Source organism: Silurus meridionalis, chromosome 22, assembly GCF_014805685.1.
Source record: "Silurus meridionalis isolate SWU-2019-XX chromosome 22, ASM1480568v1, whole genome shotgun sequence".
In the NCBI taxonomy this organism is placed as follows: domain Eukaryota; kingdom Metazoa; phylum Chordata; class Actinopteri; order Siluriformes; family Siluridae; genus Silurus; species Silurus meridionalis.
In genome coordinates, this window is record NC_060905.1 from 19673069 (window position 1) to 19699138 (window position 26070).

A 26070-nucleotide genomic window follows, 5' to 3' on the forward strand; every position below is an offset into this window, starting at 1 on the left:
GTATAAACAGGTTCTTCTCGGTTACAGACATTCCTACGTAATGGGGGTTCACGGCCTGACGAGTTACATTGATGGAAACCAGCAGTTCTTCACTGATCTGAAGCTGAGGAACTCCCACCTGGTGATCGATGGCTGCAGTCTGTATTTCCGTTTGTACTTTACCAGCGGCTTGGACCAGGCTCGTGGCGGAGACTATGATGCGTTTGCTTTGTTGGTGCGCCGGTTCTTCTCGGCACTGTCTTCATGCGGCATCAGTGCGTTCGTGGTTTTAGACGGAGGAATGGACGAGAGCGATAAGAAGTTCAAAACTCTGCGTGAGCGAGCTCAGAGTAAAATCAACGAAGCCCACTCGCTGTCTCTGGGGTATCACGGGAGTGTCCTGCCTCTGCTTACACGTGAGGTCTTCAGGCAGGTCCTGTGCGAGCTCGGGGTTCCTCTGGTGCAGTGTATCTCCGAAGCAGACTTTGAGATCGCCTCTTTAGCGCACCACTGGAGCTGTCCAGTTCTGACCAGCGACAGCGACTTTTACATTTTTGATTTGTGCGCTGGCTACCTGCCAATGACCTTCTTTGAGTGGGAGAACGTCTGTGGAATGGCGTCTCAGCGGTACATTCCTGCCCGTCGATTCACCGTCAACCGCTTCTGCTCGCACTTCAACCACATGAACAAGCAGCTGCTCCCTCTGTTCGCTGTCATCACTGGCAATGACTACACACAAGCAAAAACCACTGAGATGTTCTTCAGCAGGGTGGACTTGCCAATGGTCCCGAGACGGAGGGGAAGTCCATCAAACCCCCGCATTGAAGGGTTCTTGCGCTGGCTTTCGGCATTCAGGAGCCCCGTGGAGGCGCTGGAGGAGGTCTTGGAGATCCTTGGAAGCAAGCAGAAAGCCAGTCTCCGAAAGCAACTCACAGCAGGTATTAAGGACTATCAGCTTCCACAGACCAGCAGCCTAGCCCAGTTCTTCTCAAACCCTCAACTACGTACGCGTGATTTCCTCAGGCTTCCAGCAGCATTGATGCCGCAGCCAGACTGGCTTTTGAAGCAGATCACCTCCGGAAGTCTGCCTCCTCTAGTGCTGGATGTTTTGGTTCTCCGGAGAGCCTTTCTGATAGCTCAGGTAGAAAACAGTCGTCTGCCAAGTAGTCATGAAGCCTCACTAAACATTCGCAAAACAATCTATGGCTTGCTCCTGCAAACTGGTAGAGGGGTGTCTGAACAGGCTAGGAGTTCGAACGCACAGTGCTTCGTGGAGGAGTATGACAGGCTTGTACTCAATCTCAGGAGAACCCCAGTGGAGGTCCAACTGCCAGCAGTTGGTCACCCACAGCTGAGCCTGAACACTTTAGACCAGGTAAGGTAACGATACATCGCTTGTGCTCCAAAATACGCTCAAAACCACCACAAATTCTTCTCAACGTTCATGCTCAGGCGGCTGAAAATGTGAGACGCGAGGTCTTGTTACGAACCATGGGAGTGATGGACCATGTGCTGCAGCTCGTCGAGCCTCATCTCCACCTGCCGGTGTGTGTGACACATTTCTGGATGTGTTCCTCGACCCCAAAGCCCAGCCCCTCGCTGCTCCAGGGGGTGTTGCTGGGGGTCGTGTACGGTGAGCTCTGCAGACGCCTAGCCTCACCTGGAGGTAAGCAGAGCCACATATATGAAGATGTTTTTTTTTGTCATCTGGTCTTGTCTTTACAGTTTCTGCACCTTTTGCCTGTACAGATCCACTGCACACGTGTCCTTCAACCACTCTCGTCTGCCAGAGGTTAGACCAACTGAGAAGTAGCTCCAGTCAGAGGCGGAGCATAGATCTGCGCGTGGCTCATTCTCTCAGCCAGTGGCAGTCCTGTCTGTGGGCCGGGGTTTACCTTAACCAGCTGCTGCGTTTCCCCCTCCACGAGCCTCGCTGTCCCTGGTACTGAATGTTCTTTCAATTGAAGACCGTTACCTACGAGGTGGTATCGAAATATTTCGAGACTCACTCTGTTTACAAGAAAGTACTTCATTTATCTCCGTTTCCAGTTTTAACTTGCTGTCTATGATGAAATTGCAGATGTAGTCAGAAAAGCACCAGTTACAGCATTAGTCTCAGAACTTTATGATACCACCTCGTACACACCAGGCCGCATAATACAGGACATCCAATACCATAACAAGCGTCTCTATGTCTCTCAGGCTGTTCAGCGGTACTCTTCTGCATGGATTGGAGAGTGTACTGAAAGGAGGTCATCAGGCCGAGTCCTTATTGGCTGGAGCTCCGGTGGCAATGCAGCTCTACTCCACAATGCTTGGGGCAGTACAGGGTTTTGGGCTCCGGGACCAGGCTGCACACCATAGCGCAGTGCAGAGAGGGCGGGGCAGGAGGCAGCGTGGTACCCCTGGTCGAGGAAGGCGCAGTGGACGGAGAGGTGGCGTGTCCCCTGCTGGAGATTTAAGTAACAGGTTTTGGCAGCTAAACTGCGAATCTGACGACTGATGAGACCGAGGAGAAGGAAGGAGGATTCAGAGACTTGTGTTTTTATTATAATGGCTGAAAATCGTTAAAGGAAAAAGGATTATATATTTAGATGTCTGTTATTTCCGAGGCCCTGATCTGATTGGGCGAGAGGTTCAGTAGATTAGCACTGCAAAACTGTGTCATAGTGTATGACTAATTTCGTTACATTATAATTACTATTACACCCAAAGCGTTACTATGGTAACTACAGGTGCTCAGATGTTACCGTTAACGTCCACATGTCTACTCTCCTCCGTTAGATTTTGGGTCGTGGATGTGTGACTAGTGATCACTCTCACATATTAGTGAGATCCAATACTGATGTGTAAGAAGTCTTCATCTCAAAGCTGTTCCTTGGGTTTGAGGAGGTCTGGACTCTGTGCAGGACACTCGAGTTCTTTTACTCCAAACTTGACACCCTCACTTTGTGTGTAGGAGCATGGTCACGAAGCAGGATTTTGGAAGTTCTAACAATAGGATTAGGTTTGAACACTTGGAACACTTAGGTTTCTTGGAGGGTGTAGGTTAAGCCGAAATCCTGACTTGTGGAGATTTGGGAGCGTGAGAAGATCAGTGGGACGTGTGTAACCCTGTGGACCTGAGGATCCAATCATGTTGTTTCTGAAACTTTTGATTTTTATTAATTAATGTGAAAAATCTTGATCACTTAAAAAAAAAAAAAAAAAAAGCCTGTTAAAAAAAGAAAATGAGTCTAAACCCTCTCTCTCTCACAGCTGGATCTGTAGGTCCACCAGCTTCTGGGAAGACAAGTTCTCTGAGTGTTCTCATGTGGAGCTCAGACATAAAGCAGGACATGAGAGCGAGACTTCCCAATGAATTCATTCCAGTTCTTTTATTCAGATTATATAAAGATCACGCATCGGCTTTTTATAGACTTTCGATCAGTGCCTTCAGCATTCAGCAGCTCTGAGAAAAAAAATCTTCATGAGGTTTAATAATATGCTCAAATCTTTTTTTTTTTTAAAGCTTTTAGCACTTTTAAAACTCTGCACTAATTTTGTATAACGTTATTTTTACTCGTATAGAATGAATGTAAAATGATTTGTGTATCTTATTATCATGTGGGCAAAGAAAACGCTTCGCTCTGAAGTTCGTCGCAAAAAAAAACAATAACAATGAGCCTTTTGAATCCGTTTATTCTTTGTGCGAGCTTCGAACGACGGAAAGCGATTGTGACTAATTGAGACGCTCGATAAACTGCGTCGTTTAACGCCATGTTTACTCAATTCTGTAATGAAATCATTTTCTGTTCAATAATGGAAACACACTTTTGACCAAATATCTCGTTTGTACGTAAAATAAAGCTTTTTATCCGAAACAAACTTGCGTGTACGATGGCATTTGTTTATCTTGTTGTTGTTTATGTTGTGTACGATGGTCTGGGTGAAATGATACAACGTTCCTCCAGAACCCTGGTGCTACAGCATACAACATAGAGCTACAACACACAACATAAAGCTACATATCCGAACAGGGATCTCCTGAGGAGAACATCTGGCCCGGGTTCCTGCTGACATGGAGGTAATATTAACTTTGAATAATTCCGCTCTACAACCATGGTGAGATGAAAAGCATTTCCCAGCACCAAATGGTGTTCTGATTAGCTACAAGTCCAAACCCAGGTCCTTTTTTTCTGTCACCACATCTGCACTATATTTGTGCCACATCTGCACCATATCTCCACACTGGTCTGAGAGCATGGTGTTATTCTGGTTTCAGAAAACCCATTGAAGCTCTGGCTCTGATTGATTGGAAGATTTCGATTCTGGATAACTGGCGCCTGGGAGAACTGCATGAAGGTGTACAGGCTCATTAATATGCATGATATGGTAATGATGAGATCAGATTCTGCACCACTCATGTAGACATGTTCGTCAGTGTATCAGTTTCGCTGAGAGATTTAAAAGCTGTGTGCCCGGTACGCCGGTCCAGATCTTCTCCATTCCACTACCATGCTGTTCTCTGCGTCTCTGTGTTCCTTCAGTGTTCCTCACGGTGTTAATGGTGACTGACCCTCAGCCAGAAGGGAAACTATCTTTAGGCTGTGCTCAGCTCTCTCGGGTATCAGAGTGTGGTTGGACATGAGCAGGTCTGCAGTAGTAAACGTGTCTAATCTTGGCAGGAGCTGCTGCGCTGTGGTCAATGTTAGAGCTGTAAATAACGCCGGAAGCTCTCCTCCGTCTGCTGTACACACACTCGGCACGACTGCACGCACCAGGAGGAGTGTGAGGAGAAAAAGGGAGAACAAAAGACTCTCGCAGGAACATGGCTTTAGTGAGGGTTGGACTCCAGCTCCAGCTCCTGCTTTATTCAGTCTCAGGCTTCTCACCTGCAGACTCCAGCGACCAGCTGCCTTTACTCACAGGTAATAACCTGGTTATAACCTCTGTTGTGTGTGTGTGTGTGTGTGTGTGTGTGTGTGTTTTACACCATGTAAACCTACATTAGCTTAGTATAAAGGACTAGATGTTTGTCCTCATGTGCATGTCATTAATCTCTCAATCTAATTGATATTCTTGTCTTCTCCTCCACTCGTCCTTTCTCTGCATCAGCTGATCTCTTGCTCGCATCATCACATCATCACCTGCATGTCTGTTACTCAACATCTCACCACAGAAAATATTCCTTTATGATCCCACAAACTCATTTGAGCAACAAAGATGTGTAGTGGTGGAACAATGGTGATCACTGATTGGCTGTTAGGAACAATAACGATCAGTGATTGGTCAGTAAGAACAAAAGTGATCACTGATTGGCTGTTAGGAACAATAATGATCAGTGATTGGTCAGTAGGAACAATGGTGATACCATTGAGAACAATAGCGATGAGTAATGGACTCTAAATCTGAATGTATTTATAATGGATTGTCGCAGTTCTAGCTCCTGTAGACATCCTGAAAAGATTCGACCCGTGTTGCCTACAGACTCCGCCTCCTCCACCCCTGTTCCCGCCCCCACCTAGCGTGTGGAGGAGAAGCCTGGTGAGTACATCATGAGTCTAAAAATAGAATCATAATCATGAACCCGTACACTTACAGGAGCTTCATCATGTTTGATTTAAAGGCGGTTCCGGAATATGTGGAGGAGGGAAGAGGTGGAGGTGGAGGAGGAGGAGGAGGACATGATGAAGAAGATTTGACAGAATGTTGTCTCGCAGGACCTCCTGGACCTGCTGGACCACAGGTACCAAGCAATCCAAAGAAAACATTTCCACAACTCCTACCTCGGGTGAATTTAGCAAGTGACATCGGACCAACAGCAACTACACTGTTTACAAACGCATTCGTTTTAAATCATTAACACACCAATTCTACATCTACACTACACTTTCCTGGAGCACACAGAGGATGGAAATAACATCATAAATCCAAATTCCGTAAACGTGATTACAGAAACTCTAACCTTCTCTTTATTTCAGGGCCAAAACGGCATTCCTGGAGTCCAGGGCCCCAAGGGAGATAAGGTAAATCTGATTGGCGAACCCGAATCCCTTTATATTTATTCTTTTGAACATGACATACACTGTGGAATCTCTTCTCTTCTCTGTAGGGAGATATTGGTCGACCTGGATCAAAGGTAAGATGTTCTTGTTGTATGTAGCACCAGGGTTCTGGAGGAACGTTGTCTTAGATTAGAGCTTCTCAACTTGATTGAGAAGGTGGAGAAAGGCGATGGAGAGAAGGTTAGGAGAAAGTGGATAGAGGTGTGGCTTTTGTTCCAGAGCAGCAGATCTTTCAGGCAATATCATTTTGTGCTGAGATCAGACATCTAGATCTCAGATGTGGGGGTGGGGGGGATTGAGAGATAGAGGGATAGAGAGAGCGCTTGGTTGAGAATAAGTGCATTGTGTTCATTACTGAGAGTGCATCCCTTGGCAGGGCTCATGATGAGGAGTCAGGAGAAGAATGTGTGATGTCTCTTCTCATCAATCATTCCAGAACATTCACATTCATTAATAAACACCGACTGTAACATTAAACAATGAATTGTGTGTGTGTGTGTGTGTGTGTGTGTGTGTGTGCGTGCACGTGCAGGGACGCAGCGGTCGTCCTGGGCTTCCTGGGAGACCCGGTTCTGCAGGATGGCCTGGTCCTGAGGGACCCAAAGTGAGTGAGTTTTCCTCTGTGCGTATTTCTATGTAGCAGTGTTCTAAGTGTTGAGGAACCTCAACACTTTTCTAATCTTTCACTGTGTCCTGCAGGGAGAGAAAGGAGACCATGGGCTGATGGGACTGCCAGGGATCAGAGGACCGGAGGGACCCAAGGTGAGGAACTAATCATAGATCCCATTTCTAGCAGAACTTTAGCTACATAGCAGAGAGGATCATGGAGCTTCTCCAGTCCCATTCGGGATTCTGATTATATGTTTCTCGACTCCATCCAAAGTCATGATCCTCAAAAAACCTACAAAGCATGTTCAGGATCTCACAGTGGAAAGGGACTATATTGATCAGGATGGGTGTATGAATGGACTTTTGAGACTTTTGGACTAAAGCAGCTTCTCACGAAAAGCCCTAAATCACCCTGAACCACATGGCAAAATGTGTTGCAGGTTGATTAGAATACCAGCATTTTGGATCAGAGCTCTCATGTCCATTCTTTTACAGATAGGTGTGTATGGTCTTCTGTAGTCATATATGATATGATATTACTTCTATTTTCTCCTCTTTGTCTCCTCCTCAGGGCCTGCCTGGGTACAAAGGAGAGAAGGTTTGTGGAGCACTTAGTGGAGATACTTTATTTGTCTCTGTCTCCGGGTCCATGTCTCAGAGGTTCGATGTGTCTTCTAGGGTTCACACGGAGATCTTGGAGTTCCAGGTCCGAAGGGAGACAAGGTGCAAGACATCGTCACACCCTGCAGGTGTAATGTGCACTGTATATGTAGTGGTGTCAATGGAGAGAATAATGTGTGTGTGTGTGTGTGTGTGTGTGTGTGTGTGTAGGGTGTAAGTGGACATGCTGGCATGCTGGGACAGAAGGTAAGGACTGGAGAATTGTTTATTGTATAGAGTTTTTCTCAACACATACTCTGCCTTTCTCTAAATCTTTGTGTGTGTGTGTGTGTGTGTGTGTGTGTGTGTGTGTGTGTGTGTGTGTGTGTGTGTGTAAGGGTGAAATGGGACTGAAGGGAGAGACAGGTGTGGCAGGGACACGTGGTCCTACAGGACGCCCCGGCAGAAGAGGAAAGCAGGTGAAAAAACAGACACATCACCTGGTTATTAAGACATTAGAGCTATAACACGTCTCCAAAAAGTCAGGATGGAGAAGTATGTGTTACACCTAAAGAGGTTAATAAGTAGCAGGTCAGTAACATGACTGGGAGTAAAAAGAGGATCTGAAAGAGGATCTTATAGAAGAGTCTCTAAGAAGTAAAAAATGAGCAGAAGTTCACCGATCAGTGAAAAACTGGATCTACAAATTTTCCTCAACATCACATTGTGACGACTTTTAAAGAATATCTCATTTACATATCATCATCAAATGATTTCAAGAAAAGGGTGAAAATCAGTATTAGACAATTGTGATCTTCAGGTGACGCCACGTCCTCCGGACTAAAGAGGAGTAGGACTATCCAGCTTGTCATCAGCGATCATCTGAAAAGCCTGGATTTCTGATGGTATGGGAGTGCATTAGCTTGAACATCTGGAAAGTCACTAGAGCAGTGGTGTCAAACTCAATTATAGAGGGGCCAATATTTAAAACTGGGTCTAAGAATAGGGCCAAACACTGTGGATATTTAATAAACAGGAGACTAAAAATGATCTGTCTTAAGTTCCACTGTAACACATAAACTGATGAACAATGGGGAGGTGGAGGTGGGCAAAAGTCTTGGCATTCCAGCTGTTGCAGTGCATTCTGGGGTCTGTAGAAACCTTGCATATTTCTGATGATGCTAAACTGCATACTGTATATACTGTATTACAACAGCATGGCTTTATATTAGAAGTGTCCAGGTGCTAAATGAACCTTTCTACAGTCCAGAAAACATTTGATACTTCATGAAACAAAAAAATACAACAAAGAAGACCCAGGGCATGTTGAGCAGCTAGAATCCTGTTCCTCGTAACTCAAAACAAGCACTCATTCTTTCATACACACTGTGCCTGGGAGTATGTGAGAGGCATAAAATAACACACACACACACACACACACACACGCACACACACACATGTTAAGTTACCCGATCTTACTCGTGCTAAATCGGTCAGGAGCTCTCAGGGTTCTGATGTGTGTGTCCATGTGACAGGGTAAACACACACCTTACATAAGCTCACCACATTCCAGCCTGTACACATTTGTGCTTTTATACATCACTCAGACATCACTCAGACATCACTCAGACAACACTCAGACATCACTCAGACATCACTCAGACAACACTCAGACATCATTCAGACATCATTCAGACATCATTCAGACATCAGTCAGACATCAGTCAGACATCACTCAGACAACACTAGACATCACTCAGACAACACTCAGACAACACTCAGACAACACTCAGACATCACTCAGACATCATTCAGACAACACTCAGACATCATTCAGACATCATTCAGACATCAGTCAGACATCACTCAGACATCACTCAGACAACACTCAGACATCACTCAGACAACACTCAGACAACACTCAGACATCATTCAGACATCATTCAGACATCATTCAGACATCAGTCAGACATCACTCAGACAACACTAGACATCACTCAGACAACACTCAGACAACACTCAGACATCACTCAGACATCATTCAGACAACACTCAGACATCATTCAGACATCATTCAGACATCAGTCAGACATCACTAGACATCACTCAGACAACACTCAGACAACACTCAGACATCACTCAGACATCACTCAGACATCACTCAGACATCACTCAGACATCACTCTGACATTAGACATTAGGCATCACTCAGGCTTTAGACAGCACTCAGACATCAATAGGGCATCAGACATCATTTAGACATCATCCAGAGATCAATTGGGCATCAGACATCATCTAGACATCACTCAGACATCACTCTGACATCAGACATCACTCAGACATTAGACATTAGGCATCACTCAGGCATCAGACATCATTCAGACATCACTCAGACATCATTCAGACATCACTCAGACATCACTTAGACATCAATCAGACATCAGACATCACTCAGACATCAATAGGGCATCAGACATTATTCAGACATAATTTAGGCATCAGACATCATTTAGACATCATCCAGAGATCAATTGGGCATCAGACATCATCTAGACATCACTCAGACATCACTCAGGTCTCACTCAGGCATCAGACATCACTCAGACATCACTCAGACATCAAACATCACTCAGGCATCAATCAGACATCAAACATCACTCAGATATTAGACTTCACTCAGACATCACTCATGTTTTAGAACTGTGTAGTTATACTATATATATATATATATATGTGTGTGTGTGTATATATATATATATATATATATATATATATATATATATATATATATATATATATATATATATATATATATATATGTGTGTGTGTGTGTGTGTGAACAGGGATCTAAAGGACAAACTGGCCGCATAGGACCAATGGGACCGGCTGGCTCTCTGGGACTGAGGGGAGAGCCGGGACCCTCTGGTCTTCCTGCCTCAGGTGAACTGATTTCCATTCAGTTTATTAAAGTCTATTAAACGAACCCTGCATGCTGAGTGTGTGTGTGTGTGTGTGTGTGTGTGTGTGTGTGTGTGTACACAGTGCTGTATGTGGGAGGAGAGAAGGGTGAAATGGGGACACCAGGTCTTCCTGGACAGTGTGATTGCAGCTCCTTTGACACGAATGGCCCTGGGAGCGCGTCACTCCAGCGGCGTGACAAATACAATAAGGTTTCAGCGGTGAGTTTATCCTGGTACAGTAGCATGTTAATGCTGGAGCAATGTTCGGGAATCGTGGTTCTTACATGGTACCATGTTCTGTCTGTAGATATTTGTGGTGAGCGGTGAGAAGGACCTGAGTGACCTGGACTCTAACAACGTTCTGGCTTTCAGTAAAGAGCAGAAATCTCTCTACTTTAAAGACATGGATGGGTGGCAGCCAATTCAGGTACGCCGCTTCACACACTTCACCCTCAGGCTTCATGAGCTTTTGTTCATGAGATACATGAGAAAAGTGTTAAACCTGAACCCTCCCTCCAGCTGCTCCCACCGCATACCATGGAGAGGGAGAAGAGAGCAGCGTGGACGTGTGGAGACGGAGAAGTGCAGACGCTGAACGGAGAGGAGTGTGACGACGGGAACAGGCTGGTCACAGACGGATGTGTGGGTAGGTCACGTGAGCCGAGGAGACGTCAAGATCAGAGACTCGTCAGTGTACACTATATGGCCAAAAGTCTGCTATCTGCTATGTGGAAGATGTTCCACCAGATTTTGTGGAGATATATTCAGCTGCAAGGTTGTTAATAAAGACAGATACTGATATAGACGAGGTGTGGAGGTTACCGAGGTGCAGTCAGTGTTCACATTCATCCCAACAGGTGTTCAATAGGTTCGGAGCTCTATAGCAGATCTTCTACACACATCCAACTCATGGAAAGCAGATCAATTGTGTGTACACTTGTGTTTGAGAACCACATATGGGTGGGAAGGACAGGTGCCAATATTTTTGGCATGTGTTGCCCTGCAGGTTGTAAGAAGGCATACTGTGGAGATGGATATCGACACATCGGTGCTGAGGAGTGTGATGGAAAGGACTTTGGATATCAGACCTGCAAAACATACCTGCCAGGGTATACACACACACACACACACACACACACACACACACACACACCCTCCATCTCTAGTGGTTACCCTAAACCTCACCACAATGCTCTCTGTCTTATTATATTCATGCAGGACGTTTGGACATCTCAGATGCACAGGCTCGTGCACCATCGACTCCATCGGCTGCAGGAACGTTGCCTGAGCTCCTGACGCACATGTGCATGCCTGATGGGAACTCTCACACAACACAGACACACACAACACACACACACACACACACACAAGCATTCAGTGGAGCTCATGTCATGACTGTTTGGAGCCGTTTTAGAAAAATTATGATTATTTATTTATTTGTATTCATTGGAATACATTTTTTTATTATTTATTAAAGCTGATTGTCGTTAGGTGTGTGTGTGTGTGTGTGTGTGTTTTAAAAGATTGATAATTACTGTTTATTATAATTGATAGAAATTGCAAGTACAATAAATGAAATTTCATTGTTTTTATGATGGTTTTATTCATTTATGACTCAGACATTTTTTTTTGATCACACACACACACACACACACACACACACACACACACACACACACACACACACACACACACACACACACACACACACAGGGTCCAACAGGTGGCACTGTTTCTCAGAGCATCTCACATATCCTGTATATAAAAACCTAGACTGTACAACATGAATATAAAAGCATATGAAGTTGTACAAGTCCAATTCGGAAGAGAGTTGGGGCACTGTGTTAAGCGTAAAATAAAAACAGAATGCGATGACTCGCAAATCTCATAAATATGTATTTTATTCACAATAATAATAATAATAATAATAATAATAATAATAAAAACATTTAAATTGAGAATTTATACCAATATAAGTAAAATAAATTCACAGGATTCTAGCTGCTCAACAGTTCTGAGTGTCCTTTGTTGTATTTTTAATTTTATAATGCACCAATCTTTTCTAATGGTGTAAGGTCTGAATTTCAGGCAGGTCAGTTCAGCACCCGGATTCTTCTACTATGAAGGCATGCTATTGTAATAGATGCAGCATGCAGTTAGCATCGTCTTGCTCAAATACATCTTTCCTGAAAAAGGTGTTTTCTGAATGGAAGCATTTGTTGCTCTAAAACCTGTCTATAGCGTTCAGCATTGATGGAGCCTTTTGAAATGTACAAAGCTGCCCCTTCCACAGGTACTAATGCACCACCATACCATCAAAGATTCAGCTTCTTGAACTGAAGTCTTTAGTCCGGGGGATGTGGTGTCCATGTTGTCCATGGTTTCCAAAAAGAAATTTAAATTTCGATTCGTCTGACCACAGAACAGTTTTTCACTTTGCCTGAGTCCTGCCCCAGAGATGATGGTGGTGTTTCTGGATCATGTACACGCATGACTTCTTCTTTGCATGATGAAGATTTAACCTGCATTTGTGGATGACATGGCAAACTGTGTTCACTGACGATTATTTTTGCAGGTGTTAATGAGTCCATGCAGTGATTTCCATTACAGAATCATGACAGAATCATGTTAAATGCAGTGCTGCCTGAGGGCCAAATGTGTATTATTTATTTATTTATTTTTCCCCAAAAAGATTTGGATGGAACAAAAAGGACTAACTTTTTTTTGTTGCAGCCATCAAATCCAAAATAACCCCATATGGGTTTATGAAATAAAAAAAGAATTGCATTCTGTTTTAATTTACAATCAACACAGTGTCCCAACATTTTTGGAATTGGGGTTGTACTTTTGCCCTGAGCTCATGATTTTATACATTATGGAATGGACTGTAGAGTGGAGTGAAGTGTGAAGTAGACTGTGGGGTGGAGTAGACTGTGAGTGGATTAACTGTGCAGTGGGGTGGGGTGGAGTGGATTGGAGTGGGATGGGGTGGAGTAGAGTAGAGAGAGTGGAGTGGGATGGGGTGGAGTAGAGTGAAGTGGGGTGGAGTAGAGTGAAGTGTGATGGGGTGAAGTGGGGTGGAGTGGAGTGGGATAGGGTGGTGTGGAGTGAATTGCAGTGGGGTGGAGTGGAGTGGGATGGGGTGGAGTAGTGGAGTGGCGTGGGATAGGGTGGTGTGGAGTGAATTGCAGTGGAGTGGATTGGAGTGGGGTGGAGTAGAGTAGAGAGAGTGGAGTAGAGTGGGTCTGGCTACGTGTGATCTGAGGCTTTGTGAATTAGGACATGTAAAATAATAGAAAGTCAGTAGGTCAGTTAGTTAGTTCCTCTTCACCTTCTGCTTCATCCTCACGGACTCTTACATTCTCTGAATTATACCTTCTTCATCTTCTGGAAGTTTTAGGTTAGATTGTGTTTGTAACCCTTATCTGTAGTGTGAGTGAAAAGCAGGATTATAAACTTTAATCCATCTTGATGGCTCTCTACCAGAACATAGGTTTACTGAGTTTAATAATTGCTCCTGAGGTTCTCCTGGATTGTGTCCTGAGTGATGGTTCAGGTCAGAAATCATCTGAATATGAAGTTGGACCTTCGTTCTCCTCATTGAAAAGATGATGATGATGAGATAAATAATGAAGGTCAGCACCAAATTCCACAACTTTTTTTTCATCGTAAGTGGGTTCTCACGCCAGGAGCTTGTGATGAGACTGTGGAGAGGAAAGATGCTGATCAGATCCTGGGAGGAGATCAGTGTAGACAGTTCAAGTGTACAAATGTTTACACACACACACACACACACACACACACACACACACACACACACAGGAAGCGTGTTGTACCTCTGTTCTCTTTGCTCGGGTATATTCTCGGAAAGGGCCTGAAGACCTCAGGAGGAGGGAACTCCTCAACAGGGTGGAAATGAAACTTAGATTCGAAGTCATCTAAAACACACAGCGAGACAGTAATAAGACATGAGACAAACATAAATCACTATTGGAACAGAAAGTCTTCTAAAACTGCAGGACCTTTGCCGAAGTTGTGCAGGTGTCCGTTCCTCATGCAGAGGGGTGGGACCGGGGGCAGAGGTGGGAGAGGGGGTGGAATTCTGCTCGACAACTCGGTTGTTGGAGAACGAGCAGGTGAAGCAGGGGGAGGAGCCAATCTCCCAGCACCTGTCAATCAAAACGACACAGTGTGTTAATACCTGTGGCTGAAGCAGTGATAAATATCAAGGTCACCTAATAACCAGATGTTTAACTGGCAGAGACTTGTGATCTACAGTCATCTGGATAAAGAAAGAACTTTAAAGTGTGTACCTGCAGCTCCTGGGACTGCGGGAGGCTTCCGGGTGGGTGCTGTGCAGGGGTAAGAGGGGGGCAGCAGAGGAACTGCGGGGCGGTACATGGACCCTGCAGGCAGTTTAGGGGGCGGGGGAAGTGGAGGAGGGGGCAAAGATGCAGGTGTAGGTGTAAAAGAGGCAGAAAAAGGTGGTGGGGGTGGAGCAGGAGGACTGAACCTTGCATCTCCTGGTTTTGGAGAAGGAGGCTCAGAGTAGAAGAAACCAGACAACCTATCAGAAAGAGCGACAGATGGGATTAAAGAATGTGGGGGCGGAAGTGGCATCGTAGACATCGGAATGGAGTAAGACTGAATAGGTAGCCATGTGGGTTTGGTGATTTGAGGAGGGGGTGGAGGTGGAAGACAGGTGGAGAGAGGAGGAGACTTGTTCCTTGCATGTTCCTGATGAGGAGGAATAGGAGGAGGAGTTATAGTAGGAGGACAAGATAAAGGTTTAAAGCTTGGGGGAGTGGCTTGGCTGGGGGACGGTGGGGCCGTGTACGAGGAGACGGGACGTGTTTTTAATAGAGAAGATGTCCTTTCCAAAGATCTGCTGGATGGAGAGAGATCTGGAGTGCTGCCCCTGAAACTCTCTCCCTGAGATGGCAGATTCCACAGAGGCTGTTTCAGACTGGCAGCAGAACCGGACCGAGTCACTTCACAAAAAAGAGAGAGAGACACAAACAATATTATCACTGTTCTTCTCATGTTCTCCTCACCATGAATGTACAATGACTGTTCTGCAATTATTAGATGAGAATGATGTGTCATTAAAGTGATCGAATTGATCCAAGCATGTTTTACAAACCAGAAGATAAAACCTGACTTGAACAGAACATGAAGGTTTATCAATAAGTAATGGATCTGGTGGTCAGTAGTAGATCAGGCACCTGGATGGCTATGTAAGCCTTTGTCTCTCTGTCCAACAGGTCTGAGGGCAGGAAATCCTCCAGCAAATAGTCCACTCAGAGTAGGTCCTTGTGAGGCTGTAGGTCCACCAGAGTTAATACCTGCTCCACTGTTACCACCCAAAGTGTTCACTCTGGGCTCTGTGACAGAGAAGAACGTATACACACACACACACACACACACACACACACACACACACACACACACACACACACACACACACACACACACAAAAGCACAGGAATTAGATCCAGTCTATTAAAGGAAAGTATCCCGGTCACCCCGGCAGCTCTGTTATAAACGAGAAAGATGAGGTGCCAGTTTAAAAGCAGAACCAGACAGTGATCCAGACCGTCTCCTGTTACAAGCCTGGTGTCAGTCTGTGTGAGAACACCTTCAATAATATGGTTAATGTGAAATATGGTATGATTATGGCTGTGGTTTGGACTCACTGGTGAGGGTGGGAGCGCTGCGGTCGTTCACATGCACCACCTTCTTCAGTCTGGTTCCCTTCTGAATCTCTGCCAGGAGTGCGCTTCGTCCCGAGTCACCACACTGCGCTGTAGGAGGCTCAGTCTGGGACTGAGAGAGAGAGAGAAAAATGTGGGTCGAAGATTTTCCTAATTCTTCTCTGTCCAGTCTCAGTGAGTCTGTGTCCATGATAGTCTCAGATTCCTGTTCCTGGTTGACAGGAGAGGAACCTGATATGGTCTTTTGCTCACTGTTTGATATATTATGCATGCTGAGATGCTTCTCTGTGAACCCTGGCTGTGGATTATTATGATCTACAATATTCTCCAGTGTCCGTCAGAACACATTGGTCATTTTCCTCCGATCTCTTTTATCTCTCTGTTTGTTTATTGCACCACTCGGTGTAAACACCCATCAGGAGACCAGCAGTTTCTGAGACTCACCTGCCTTGTGATTGGCTGATCAGAGCTTTCAATTAAAATGCATGAAGTCAAAAGTCCGGGGTCTACACTGCACACAGTTTATATCTACTGTGTGGATTCACAGGCAATGTGGTTGAGGGTAAAACACACACACACACACACACACACACACACACACAGACACACAGACACACACACACACACACACACACAGACACACACACACACACACACACACATACTAATGATGGAAAAATGTACAGTTTGCATGGAGGGAGAGGTGTGTAGAGGTGACAGACACACACAGACCCCCCCCCACACACGTATCAAATGAAACATAAATTAACCAGGAGGCATGAGGATCATCTGTTACTCTGTGTGTGTGTGTGTGTGTGTGTGTGTGTGCGTGTGGGTGCAATTGTAGCTCTAATTAATATTGCAAATGTGTCCAGGTGGTTTGCAGAGTGAGTGTGTGGATAAGAAGTGACTGAACACATTGGTGTCACTGTTCAAATTTTACATTTATATGCACAGTGTGTGTGTGTGTGTGTGTGTGTGTGTGTGTGTGTGTGTGTGTGTGTTAGTTACCTGTAGGACACCTAGTGGGGGTGGTGGAGGAGGAGGAAGAGAAGGAGGAGGAGGGGGGATAGGCATGGCTGCTCCAAGAAGTCTGCAAATAAAAGAATAGCCATACTCTTATTCTCTGTGTCTCACACACACACACACACACACACACACACACACACACACACACACACACACACACACACACACACACACACACACACACACTTCATGTAAGCTGATTGATGGACATTTAAACGGTTAAACAGTCCATTCATGTTTCATGGTCCTCACACATCTGCAGGGGTTTTCATCCTGGACCTGAAAAATCCTTGTGTCCTGCTCATCCTGAAGATCTATTTGCTCTAAAGACATCTCACAACCAGTTTTCGAAGGCTCTGTCCCTACCAGGTTTCCTGTGTGGACATGGTCCTGCTTCACTCCATCACTTATAAGAGTTAGAGGGTTCAGATTATGATCTCTAGCGAGATGAAGAGGTTTGAAGCAGGTCTGAGATCGGATCTATGGAATCTCCCAGACTGGAAGCTCAGTGATTTTATTAGACTCAAATCTGTTCTTTATTCAGAACTGTAATATTATAAAAGTGAAACTTCAAAGTCTTCTTTCTTGCTTCTTTCTTGCGGATTGTTCTCCGACGATCATCATGCACGAGTTGCTGAAAGGTTTCGCCATTTTCGGAGGTTGAAGCTCCTTGAAGGTCTTCCTGATCTTATATCGTCTTCCATCGATGTTTTGTACGTCACATTAAGAGTTTTTCACCCTGTCCAGGATGAAATTGCAGATGTGGTGTTACACACGGTCAGAACAGCACTAGTTCCACCATTAGTCTCTGATCTTCATAATACCACCTTGTAATGATGATAAACACTGTACCGTGCTACATGTTGATATTTTTGTGTTTGTGTCTCATGCTGTTCCTCGGTTCTCTATGCTGCTACTGTTTCAAACATCAGCACAGCTATTAGAGAGTGTATTGTTCCTCATTGCAGCACCCCCCCTCCCCCTCCCCAGGCCTTCCAAGAACTTGCGCTGGGAAGGAAAATTGTCCATCGTGCTGACAGGAGCTCAGCTTCATATCTAGGATAAAGCCACCAGCAGAAACCTGCTCACTGTCCACAGTCTGGAATCACCAAGACTGATCTCAGAGCAGCGTTTCAGCAACTTCTTCTAAGAGCTGAAAGGACCTAACTATAACAATGGAGGAGATTGTTTGGGACATGTGTGTGCCTCCCACTTTCTTACAGAGGAAGAAGAAGAGAAGCATTCTGAGCTGGAAAACATGGCTGAGCAATTCCTCGACAAATACACTCCTTATTGTCTCAACAATGCCCATATGAACGTCTCTGAAACAGAAAAGTCTTCACAGTCTGGTCAGGGAACCTGATTAGGAGATGATCAGCAGATGGTTAACTGCAGGAAATACTGTGGTTGTTTTCACATTCTGGGAAGGTTGTTGAGAAGACATGAGGTGCGTTCTAAACTGTGTGTTTGGTGCTCAGTGCATAACAACAGGCGAGGAATCCTCCAGAGCCTCTTTAGGAGCGTGGAGACGCTGGAGATGACGCGTGAACATGTTACTGGAAAATTGAAAGTGCTCGTGGTGTAGTGTGTGATAGAATATTATACCTGTATGAAAGAACAAACCTGTGCTAGAAAAGGATCAGTGTATGGAGTGTTAGATGGTAGGAGTGGGTGAAGAAGGATAAATAAATATATAATCAATAACAATAAATGTTATATGATGCTACGTTTAGTTCCTGACCTACTCTTCAGGAGAAGATACCTTGAGAGGAGAGGAGAGATGAGAGGAGAAGATACCTTCTGTCAATCAGAAAGACAATGTTTCCCAGCACAATTCTTCTCCAGCACACACATTTCTGAGCTAGTTCCAGTAGTTCTGGTACTTTTAGGTACCAGGTAGTTTGAGGTGGAGTTTTGTTAACTGCTAGGTTTAGTTCACCAGAGAGAAACCTGTAGGACACATCAGGCCTCATAAACTCACCACAATACACACTGTGAGAACAAGCTGCTGGTCTACAGGTCTACATCACACACACACACACCCACACACACACACATACTTCTCAGATCAGAAAACACTACAGAACCAAGACAGGAAGTACCTCAGAACATTTAGTACTTAATAACTTTTAGTACCTCAGGACTTTTAGTACAAGGTTCCTACAGGTTTCTTCAAGTTAAATTCAAGTCTTTTTAAGACCTTTTTAAGACCATTTATAACTAACATTTATCACATTAGCTAACATTAGCTCCTGTTGCCACTTCAGGCACATTAGCAGATAGCTGGCTAACATTAGTTGGTTGAAACACGCAGGCGATGGAAGGAGTTTGTTTTTGTCCATTGAGAGCGTTTATGTGCTTGGACGACTTGGCATGAGACTCTAATGCCTTCATTCCATTGTACATAGCTAAATCCTTTTTTTGCATATGGTGCAAAACGCCTCAAAAACGTTGTTGTCCACTGGTTTTAACCAATGACGAAAAGAGTTTTTATCCAGCCACGCTTCATTAAATTTACATTTCCCCATAACCTCAGAATTAAATCGGTAGCTAGCTAACGTAAAAACAAACTTAAAAAATATAACTGTGTGCGTCAGTCAACCTTTCCTGTGGAATGCTGAGATTTTCATTGATTTCTCGCGCTTCTCCTTTGCTTGTTGTGTTGTGTTGTGTTGTAGTCTATGGCTGTGGTGTCGTAGCACATGATCTTCCTTTACTGAAGGCATCACGTGTTCGCAGTATTTTGTACGGTGACCCGGGGCTGCGTTGCGTTCTCAATTATTGGTTCCGCCACTCTTTTATACTACGTCATTTAATCAAAATAATCGTGGTTGACAAATGAAACTTTTGAGGAAAATTACAATATGGAGAAGTTACATACAGCACAATTTTTAAGACCCAGACATCAAAATTCAAGACTTTTTAAAGACTTTTTAAGGTATTATTTCCAAATTAATAAATTCAATGCTTTTAAGACTTTTTAGGACCCCGCGGGAACCCTGTAGTACCTCAGAAAGTTTAGTACTTAATAACTTTTGGCACCTCAGAACATTTAGTACCTTAATAACTTTTGGTAACTCAGAACATTTAGTACCTTAATAACTTTTGGTAACTCAGAACATTTAGTACTTAATAACTTTTGGTAACTCAGAACATTTAGTACTTAATAACTTTTAGTACCTCAGAACATTTAGTACTTAATAACTTTTGGTACCTCAGAACATTTAGTACTTAATGACTTTTAGTACCTCAGAACATTTAGTACTTAATGACTTTTAGTACCTCAGAACATTTAGTACTTAATGACTTAGTACCTCAGAACATTTAGTACTTAATAACTTTTGGTACCTCAGAACATTTAGTACTTAATAACTTTTAATAACTTAGAACATTTAGTACTTAATGACTTAGTACCTCAGAACATTTAGTACTTAATGACTTTTAGTACCTCAGAACATTTAGTACTTAATGACTTTTAATAACTTAGAACATTTAGTACTTAATGACTTTTAGTACCTCAGAACATTTAGTACTTAATGACTTTTAGTACCTCAGAACATTTAGTACTTAATGACTTAGTACCTCAGAACATTTAGTACTTAATAACTTTTGGTACCTCAGAACATTTAGTACTTAATAACTTTTAATAACTTAGAACATTTAGTACTTAATGACTTTTAATACCTCAGAACATATAATACATCAGTACTATTAATACTTCAGAACATTAAGTACCTCAGTACTGCTATAATATAATTACTTTGACTGTTAGTACGTCACAGCTTTAAGTACCCTAAGAGTGTTGGTACCTCAGGACATGTACTACCTTAGGATTATCAGTACCTCAGAACATATTCTGTAGTACCTCATTACTTCAGGACAGTTAGTACCTCACACAGGTATATGTGTTCTACAGGAATTTCATTTCACTTCCACAGACATCATTTAAAAAGTAAAGTGTACTTTACCTCAGATTAGGAGCAGACCAAGTCTGAGGGATCTGTGAGGGATCTGTGAGGGATCTCACCCAGCTCTGTGTGTGTGTGTGAGAGATCCTGTTCCTGGGTTATAATTAGATGAATAATAATAGACTGCACTTCTCCAGCAGCCTCCTGACCTCAGATCCACACTGTCACACTGCTTCATATACTAACCTCAGACTGAAGCACACACGCGCGCGCACGCACGCGCATTATAGCGGTTCTCCCCGCCTTGGGGAGTGTGACGCAACCTGAATGCCAAATGCAGATGGGGCTGGTGGGAGGGTGAATGGGCGGGGCCAATGTGAAGGAAGGCGTGGCTCCCCTGTATATTATAGAGACTATAAATATAAGTATTTTATTTTATGTTATTTTATTTGTGTAGCGTTTTTAACAGTAAACATCGTTTCAAAACAGCTTTAAATAATGTATACGTTTTAGTGCCTATAAAATTGTTTCTTAATAATAGTAAATTCATCCCTAATGAGTGAGTCAGTGGTGATTGTGGTGAAGGGAGAAACTTTGAGAGGAACCAGACTCAAAAGGGTCCTCATCCTCAACACCATTCATTACAGGTCCAGGATTGTTCAGGTGTACTGTTCACCAGTTCTTGTAAACTGTGGTCCTGAGCACATTGTAGCTGTTGATATTAATTACAGTTCAAATCCATCCTCAAAAGTTCACAAGTTGCTCAGGATCTTTAGGTTGTTGATGTGGAACCATCTTCAGCTGCACAGAGTGTCTCCAATTACAGAGAACTCCATCTACAGGTAGCACCAAAGCAGATCTGTAGAAAAGATCTGCATACTTCTGAGAGTGTATTTACCCCCCTTGTGGTATGAAAGTGTTACTGCACTATGAGGTATTCATCGTTATCATCTAGATCTTCGTCATGGCCTGCACATGGAACACACTTTAGCTGAGGGTGATGAGCAGATTATTTTGTCAGTGTTAGCTTATTTGTTGCTATTTCACACCAGCACATCACTCGAAAATGTAACTGAAGGAATGGAATGCACACACACACACATACACACACACACACACACACACACACACACACACACACACACACAAGGGTGATTTATAACTGTGCAGGTGAGGATAAAGGGTCTTGCTCAAGGGTCCAGTAGTGGCAGATTGGTGGTGCTGGGATTTGAAGGTATGAACTTCTGAGCCATGTCTGATTGGGACTTTTTTGACAAGGAAAGTGTTACTATATATGGTGAATGGTGATGAAAAATTCAGAACTTATTCTGTGCTGTTTGATCAGTGGGACCCCCTGGGGTTAAAGTTCAGGTTAGAGAGAGAGAGAGAGAGAGAGAGAGAGAGAGAGAGAGAGAAGGAATGCTGTGATACAGGGCAACCCTAAAGATCACAACCTTTAAAATACTGGAGCTCTAAATATGTCTATTACTGACGCTCAGACTGCTCCACCCTTTACAACAATTACACTGACGTCCTGACACACACACACACACACACACACGCATATGCACGCACACACACACACACACACACACACACACACACACACACACACACACACACACACACACACACACGCATACGCACGCACACACACAGTACGGTATGATTTAAATAGATAAACCATTACTATAATAACCAGTGTATTTGCATTGATTCTGAAACTTTTATTTACAACAGCATGCTGCATCTCCAAAATCTGATCAAAATACATATTCCTAAAAACGATTAATTTTTTAAAACCTCATGCTTGTAAAAATAAAAAATAACAAACGAAAGTTCCTTGTGCACGTCATAGAACCCGGTTCTATTCAGCCCTGCCAGTAGAGCCACATTACATCCCGTTACATCATTAGTGACGTTTTTACACCGTATCTGCCTTCATTATACCTCCCTCCCGTTTCACTCTTCTGCCTGGAGCTTATCATATCAATGTCTGGAAGCTTATGACGTAAAAGAAATCAGTACATAAAACAAACTTCATTTCCCTGCAAGCAGCAAAAACAGTAAATCTTCACAAACCACCGTTATTTTACAGTGCAATTGTTCAACCTTCGTAATCAACATATATATATATATTTTTTTTTCTATGTTATAAAAACCTTCATAAAGTGTTTCTACTCCAAAAATATAGTAAGAACTTCCTAAAGAAGAGGACATGTTCTTCTATCCACATGCTCTCATCATCTTCTTTTTCTTCTTCTTCTCTTCATTACGGAAAGAGAAAATCGGCAGCATCATCTTCATTTACTATAAAAAAGCCGGAGCCTTGTAATGGTGTTCCTCGAAACACAATAACTTCAGTGCAATCGAGATCCACACAGACATAAAAAATGGTTTGTTTCTTCAGTGTGGAGAACGTAAGAGGAACCAGGAGAGACCAGTCAGGTCCTTTCATCTCCCAGAACCAAAGTACTCTTCCAGTCCTAACTCTGGAATTTATAGCAATGAGTCATGGTCTTCAGGTGTTTCAACTACAGCTTTAGTCCTTGTTGCTTTTGCTCGGTGGCTCCACCCTCTCTGTGTTTTCGTAGTGCTCGGGAATTCCCACACGTGTCTGTCGTTTCTCCTTGAAGCGACCCGAGCGTGAGACTCGCAGGTTGCGGCGGTTGGCGCTCTCGCTGAAGGTCGGCTGTACGACAGAGTCGTCGTAAGTGTCATCAGTGAACGTGGCTTTGCCTCCTACGGCTTGGGAACTGCTCACCGAGGTTCCTTTCTGCTCTGGGGTGGTGCTAATGGCATGGGGCTGCTGGCTGGATTCGGTGGATGCATAGGCTGTGAGGTCTTGCTCCAGGATTGAAGCAGATTCTCTAGCCGTTTTCCGCCGCTTTCCCACAAAGGATCTCCACCAAGGAGCTGTCTTTTCTGTCATTTTGTTTTAAAACCTGGAGAAACAAAGAGAATTTTCCATAGCAATGTCACCTCCTCTTTACTAAAGTATAGCCATTCACCACACCACCATCCCATCTACCCCAACTACCTTCCAACCCTACTATCTACTACACTTCCATTCACCCCATCACAATTACTCTCCCATTCACCCCACCACATCCCTATTCAACCCCACCACTCTCCCATTCACCCCTACCACTCTCCCATTCACCCCACCACTCTCCTACCACTCTCCCATTCACCCCACCACTCTCCCATTCACCCCACCACTCTCCTACCACTCTCCCATTCACCCCACCACTCTCCCATTCACCCCTACCACTCTTCCATTCACCCCTACCACTCTCCCATTCACCCCTACCACTCTCATATTAACCCCACCACTCTCCCATTCACCCCACCACATACCTATTCAACCCCACCACTCTTCCATTCACCTCTACCACTCTCCCATTCACCCCTACCACTCTCCCATTCACCCCACCACTCTCCCATTCACCCCACCACTCTTCCATTCACCCCTACCACTCTCCCATTCACCCCTACCACTCTCCCATTCACCCCTACCACTCTCCCATTCACCTGTACCACTCTCCCATTCACCCCACCACTCTCCATTCACCCCACCACTCTCCCATTCACCCGTACCACTCTCCCATTCACCCCACCACTCCCCATTCACCCCACCACTCTCCCATTCACCCCACCACTCTCACATTCACCACCACTCTCACATTCACCCGCACCACTCACATTCACCCCACCACTCACATTCACCCGTACCACTCTCACATTCACCCGTACCACTCTCACATTCACCCCACCACTCTCACATTCACCTGTACCACTCTCCCATTCACCCCACCACTCCCCATTCACCCCACTCTCCCATTCACCACTCTCCCATTCACTCCTACCACTCTCCCATTCACCCCACCACTCTCCCATTCACCCCACCACTCTCACATTCACCCCACCACTCTCCCATTCACCCCACCACTCTCACATTCACCCATACCACTCTCCCATTCACCCCACCACTCCCCATTCACCCCACCACTCTCCCATTCACCCCACCACTCCCCATTCACCCCACCACTCTCCCATTCACCCCACAACTCCCATTCACCCCACCACTCCCCATTCACCCCACCACTCTCCCATTCACCCCACCACTCTGCCACTCACCCCACCACTCACATTCACTCCACCACTCCCCATTCACCCCACCAGTCTTCCATTCACCCCACCACTCTCCGAGTCACCCCACCCAAAATACTCTTCTATTCACCACAACACATACTTCTTGCCCATTTACCCCTACTACTTCCCTACTCACCCCCATCTTACACCTATTCAAACCAACACCTACCAACTTCCAGGTACCCCATCACTCTTTCATTCACCCTAACCACTTACCACTCTCCTGTTCACCCCACACACTCCTATTCACCCCTCACACTACCATTTCCATCTTAACTGGATAAATGGAATTATAATGGTGCATTGTGTAATACAGACATTTATGATCTCTGTACAAATAAGAATAAAAATATTTGGTCACACAAAGACAATAAACCCAACATACGTTTTGGACTAAAACATTCGATCATTATAACAGCGTTAGTCATATGTATATGGGTTCGATTCCCCTGTACATTTATCCCTGCAGTACCGCGGGATCTCTCAGGGGGGCGCATCTTTCACTTTACTGCTTCATAAAAAAAAAGAACGAGTAACGCTTCACCAGATTAAAGTTCAGTCTGACCAACACGAGAGCAGGTCTGGGTGATAACCATTACACACACACACACACACACACACATCCTGTCTACCTTACATCTCATTATAGTCTAGGAGTTAGGAATAACAAGAGTGTGTGAGTGAGAGATGATGATGATGATGATGATGATGATTTACCTAAACTTCTTCACCACCAGATACTTTTATACCAAGCCCTAAGAGTTAACAGGTGCAGGGGGAACTGAACCCACACACTCCTGTTCAAAACCCTATGGATTAAAGCTTGGAGACGCGCGCGTGTGTGATGTCAGACTCTCTTAAGATGCTTCACAGGTTCTAGTTTAAGCTCATTCCTGATCCACTCACCTGGAAGTTCTGCTAGATGCCACCTGACGCTCTGAAGTCCCCGGGCTGGAGACACGGCGCGCGCCGCAAATCAGCGCACTACACACTCCAGCGTCTCGCGGATCCTGCGCACACACGCACACACCACTGCACACACTCATCGCTCATGATGGCCTCTGTCTCT

At 44.4% G+C, this 26070-nt stretch overlaps 4 protein-coding genes across 6 annotated transcripts in view; 2 read left to right on the forward strand and 2 right to left on the reverse strand.

Annotated features, from left to right (window-relative positions):
* Nucleotides 1–3846, forward strand: part of aste1b (asteroid homolog 1b) — a 7640-nt gene extending 3794 nt beyond the window's left edge. For both annotated transcript variants that reach the window (XM_046834484.1, XM_046834485.1), the window contains exons 2-5: nucleotides 28–1354; nucleotides 1432–1645; nucleotides 1729–1921; nucleotides 2182–3846. In XM_046834484.1, coding sequence (XP_046690440.1) covers nucleotides 41–1354; nucleotides 1432–1645; nucleotides 1729–1921; nucleotides 2182–2482 — 2022 coding nt within the window. In that variant the 5' untranslated portion in view covers nucleotides 28–40 and the 3' untranslated portion in view covers nucleotides 2483–3846. The remainder of the gene's footprint in view (nucleotides 1–27; nucleotides 1355–1431; nucleotides 1646–1728; nucleotides 1922–2181) is intronic.
* Nucleotides 3847–4646: 800 nt separating this feature from the next.
* wu:fc38h03 (acetylcholinesterase collagenic tail peptide) lies at nucleotides 4647–11787 on the forward strand. The gene is made up of 17 exons (XM_046834491.1): nucleotides 4647–4889; nucleotides 5399–5505; nucleotides 5588–5707; nucleotides 5943–5987; nucleotides 6074–6100; nucleotides 6559–6630; nucleotides 6726–6788; nucleotides 7207–7233; nucleotides 7314–7358; nucleotides 7467–7502; nucleotides 7634–7714; nucleotides 10079–10175; nucleotides 10278–10414; nucleotides 10503–10622; nucleotides 10715–10841; nucleotides 11202–11304; nucleotides 11414–11787. The coding sequence occupies exons 1-17, from the start codon at nucleotides 4790–4792 to the stop codon at nucleotides 11481–11483; spliced, it is 1377 nt and encodes a 458-aa protein (XP_046690447.1). The 5' UTR covers nucleotides 4647–4789; the 3' UTR covers nucleotides 11484–11787.
* Nucleotides 11788–13320: 1533 nt separating this feature from the next.
* On the reverse strand, nucleotides 13321–21087 carry wipf3 (WAS/WASL interacting protein family member 3). Of its 2 annotated transcripts, none has more exons than XM_046835099.1 (8): nucleotides 20907–21087; nucleotides 16921–17002; nucleotides 15892–16021; nucleotides 15421–15579; nucleotides 14509–15186; nucleotides 14218–14364; nucleotides 14032–14133; nucleotides 13321–13899 (listed from the first exon to the last, which is right to left on the reverse strand). In XM_046835099.1, exons 2-8 carry the CDS (start codon nucleotides 16984–16986, stop codon nucleotides 13859–13861), a joined length of 1323 nt encoding a protein of 440 aa, XP_046691055.1. In that variant the 5' UTR covers nucleotides 16987–17002; nucleotides 20907–21087; the 3' UTR covers nucleotides 13321–13858. The 2 variants fall into 2 exon arrangements, with proteins under 2 accessions (XP_046691055.1, XP_046691054.1); XM_046835098.1 differs by lacking the exon at nucleotides 20907–21087 and adding an exon at nucleotides 18736–19009.
* Nucleotides 21088–22558: 1471 nt separating this feature from the next.
* On the reverse strand, nucleotides 22559–26065 carry LOC124375758 (proline-rich protein 15). The gene is made up of 2 exons (XM_046834363.1): nucleotides 25908–26065; nucleotides 22559–23791 (listed from the first exon to the last, which is right to left on the reverse strand). Exon 2 carries the CDS (start codon nucleotides 23776–23778, stop codon nucleotides 23389–23391), a length of 390 nt encoding a protein of 129 aa, XP_046690319.1. The 5' UTR covers nucleotides 23779–23791; nucleotides 25908–26065; the 3' UTR covers nucleotides 22559–23388.
* Nucleotides 26066–26070: the final 5 nt, after the last annotated feature.

Excerpts from the sequence above, each read along its gene's own strand:
- LOC124375758 (XM_046834363.1), bottom strand. The coding sequence starts at position 23,778 with ATGACAGAAAAGACAGCTCCTTGGTGGAGATCCTTTGTGGGAAAGCGG.
- wipf3 (XM_046835098.1), bottom strand. The coding sequence starts at position 18,911 with ATGAGGCCTGATGTGTCCTACAGGTTTCTCTCTGGTGAACTAAACCTA. Across the intron at positions 15,580-15,891 it reads CAGCGCTCCCACCCTCACCA|AGCCCAGAGTGAACACTTTG; the intron begins GTGAGTCCAAAC and ends TCTCTGTCACAG. Across the intron at positions 14,365-14,508 it reads CGCAGTCCCAGGAGCTGCAG|GTGCTGGGAGATTGGCTCCT; the intron begins GTACACACTTTA and ends TTTGATTGACAG.
- wu:fc38h03 (XM_046834491.1), top strand. The coding sequence starts at position 4,790 with ATGGCTTTAGTGAGGGTTGGACTCCAGCTCCAGCTCCTGCTTTATTCA. Across the intron at positions 6,789-7,206 it reads GAGGACCGGAGGGACCCAAG|GGCCTGCCTGGGTACAAAGG; the intron begins GTGAGGAACTAA and ends TCTCCTCCTCAG. Across the intron at positions 7,234-7,313 it reads CTGGGTACAAAGGAGAGAAG|GGTTCACACGGAGATCTTGG; the intron begins GTTTGTGGAGCA and ends TGTGTCTTCTAG.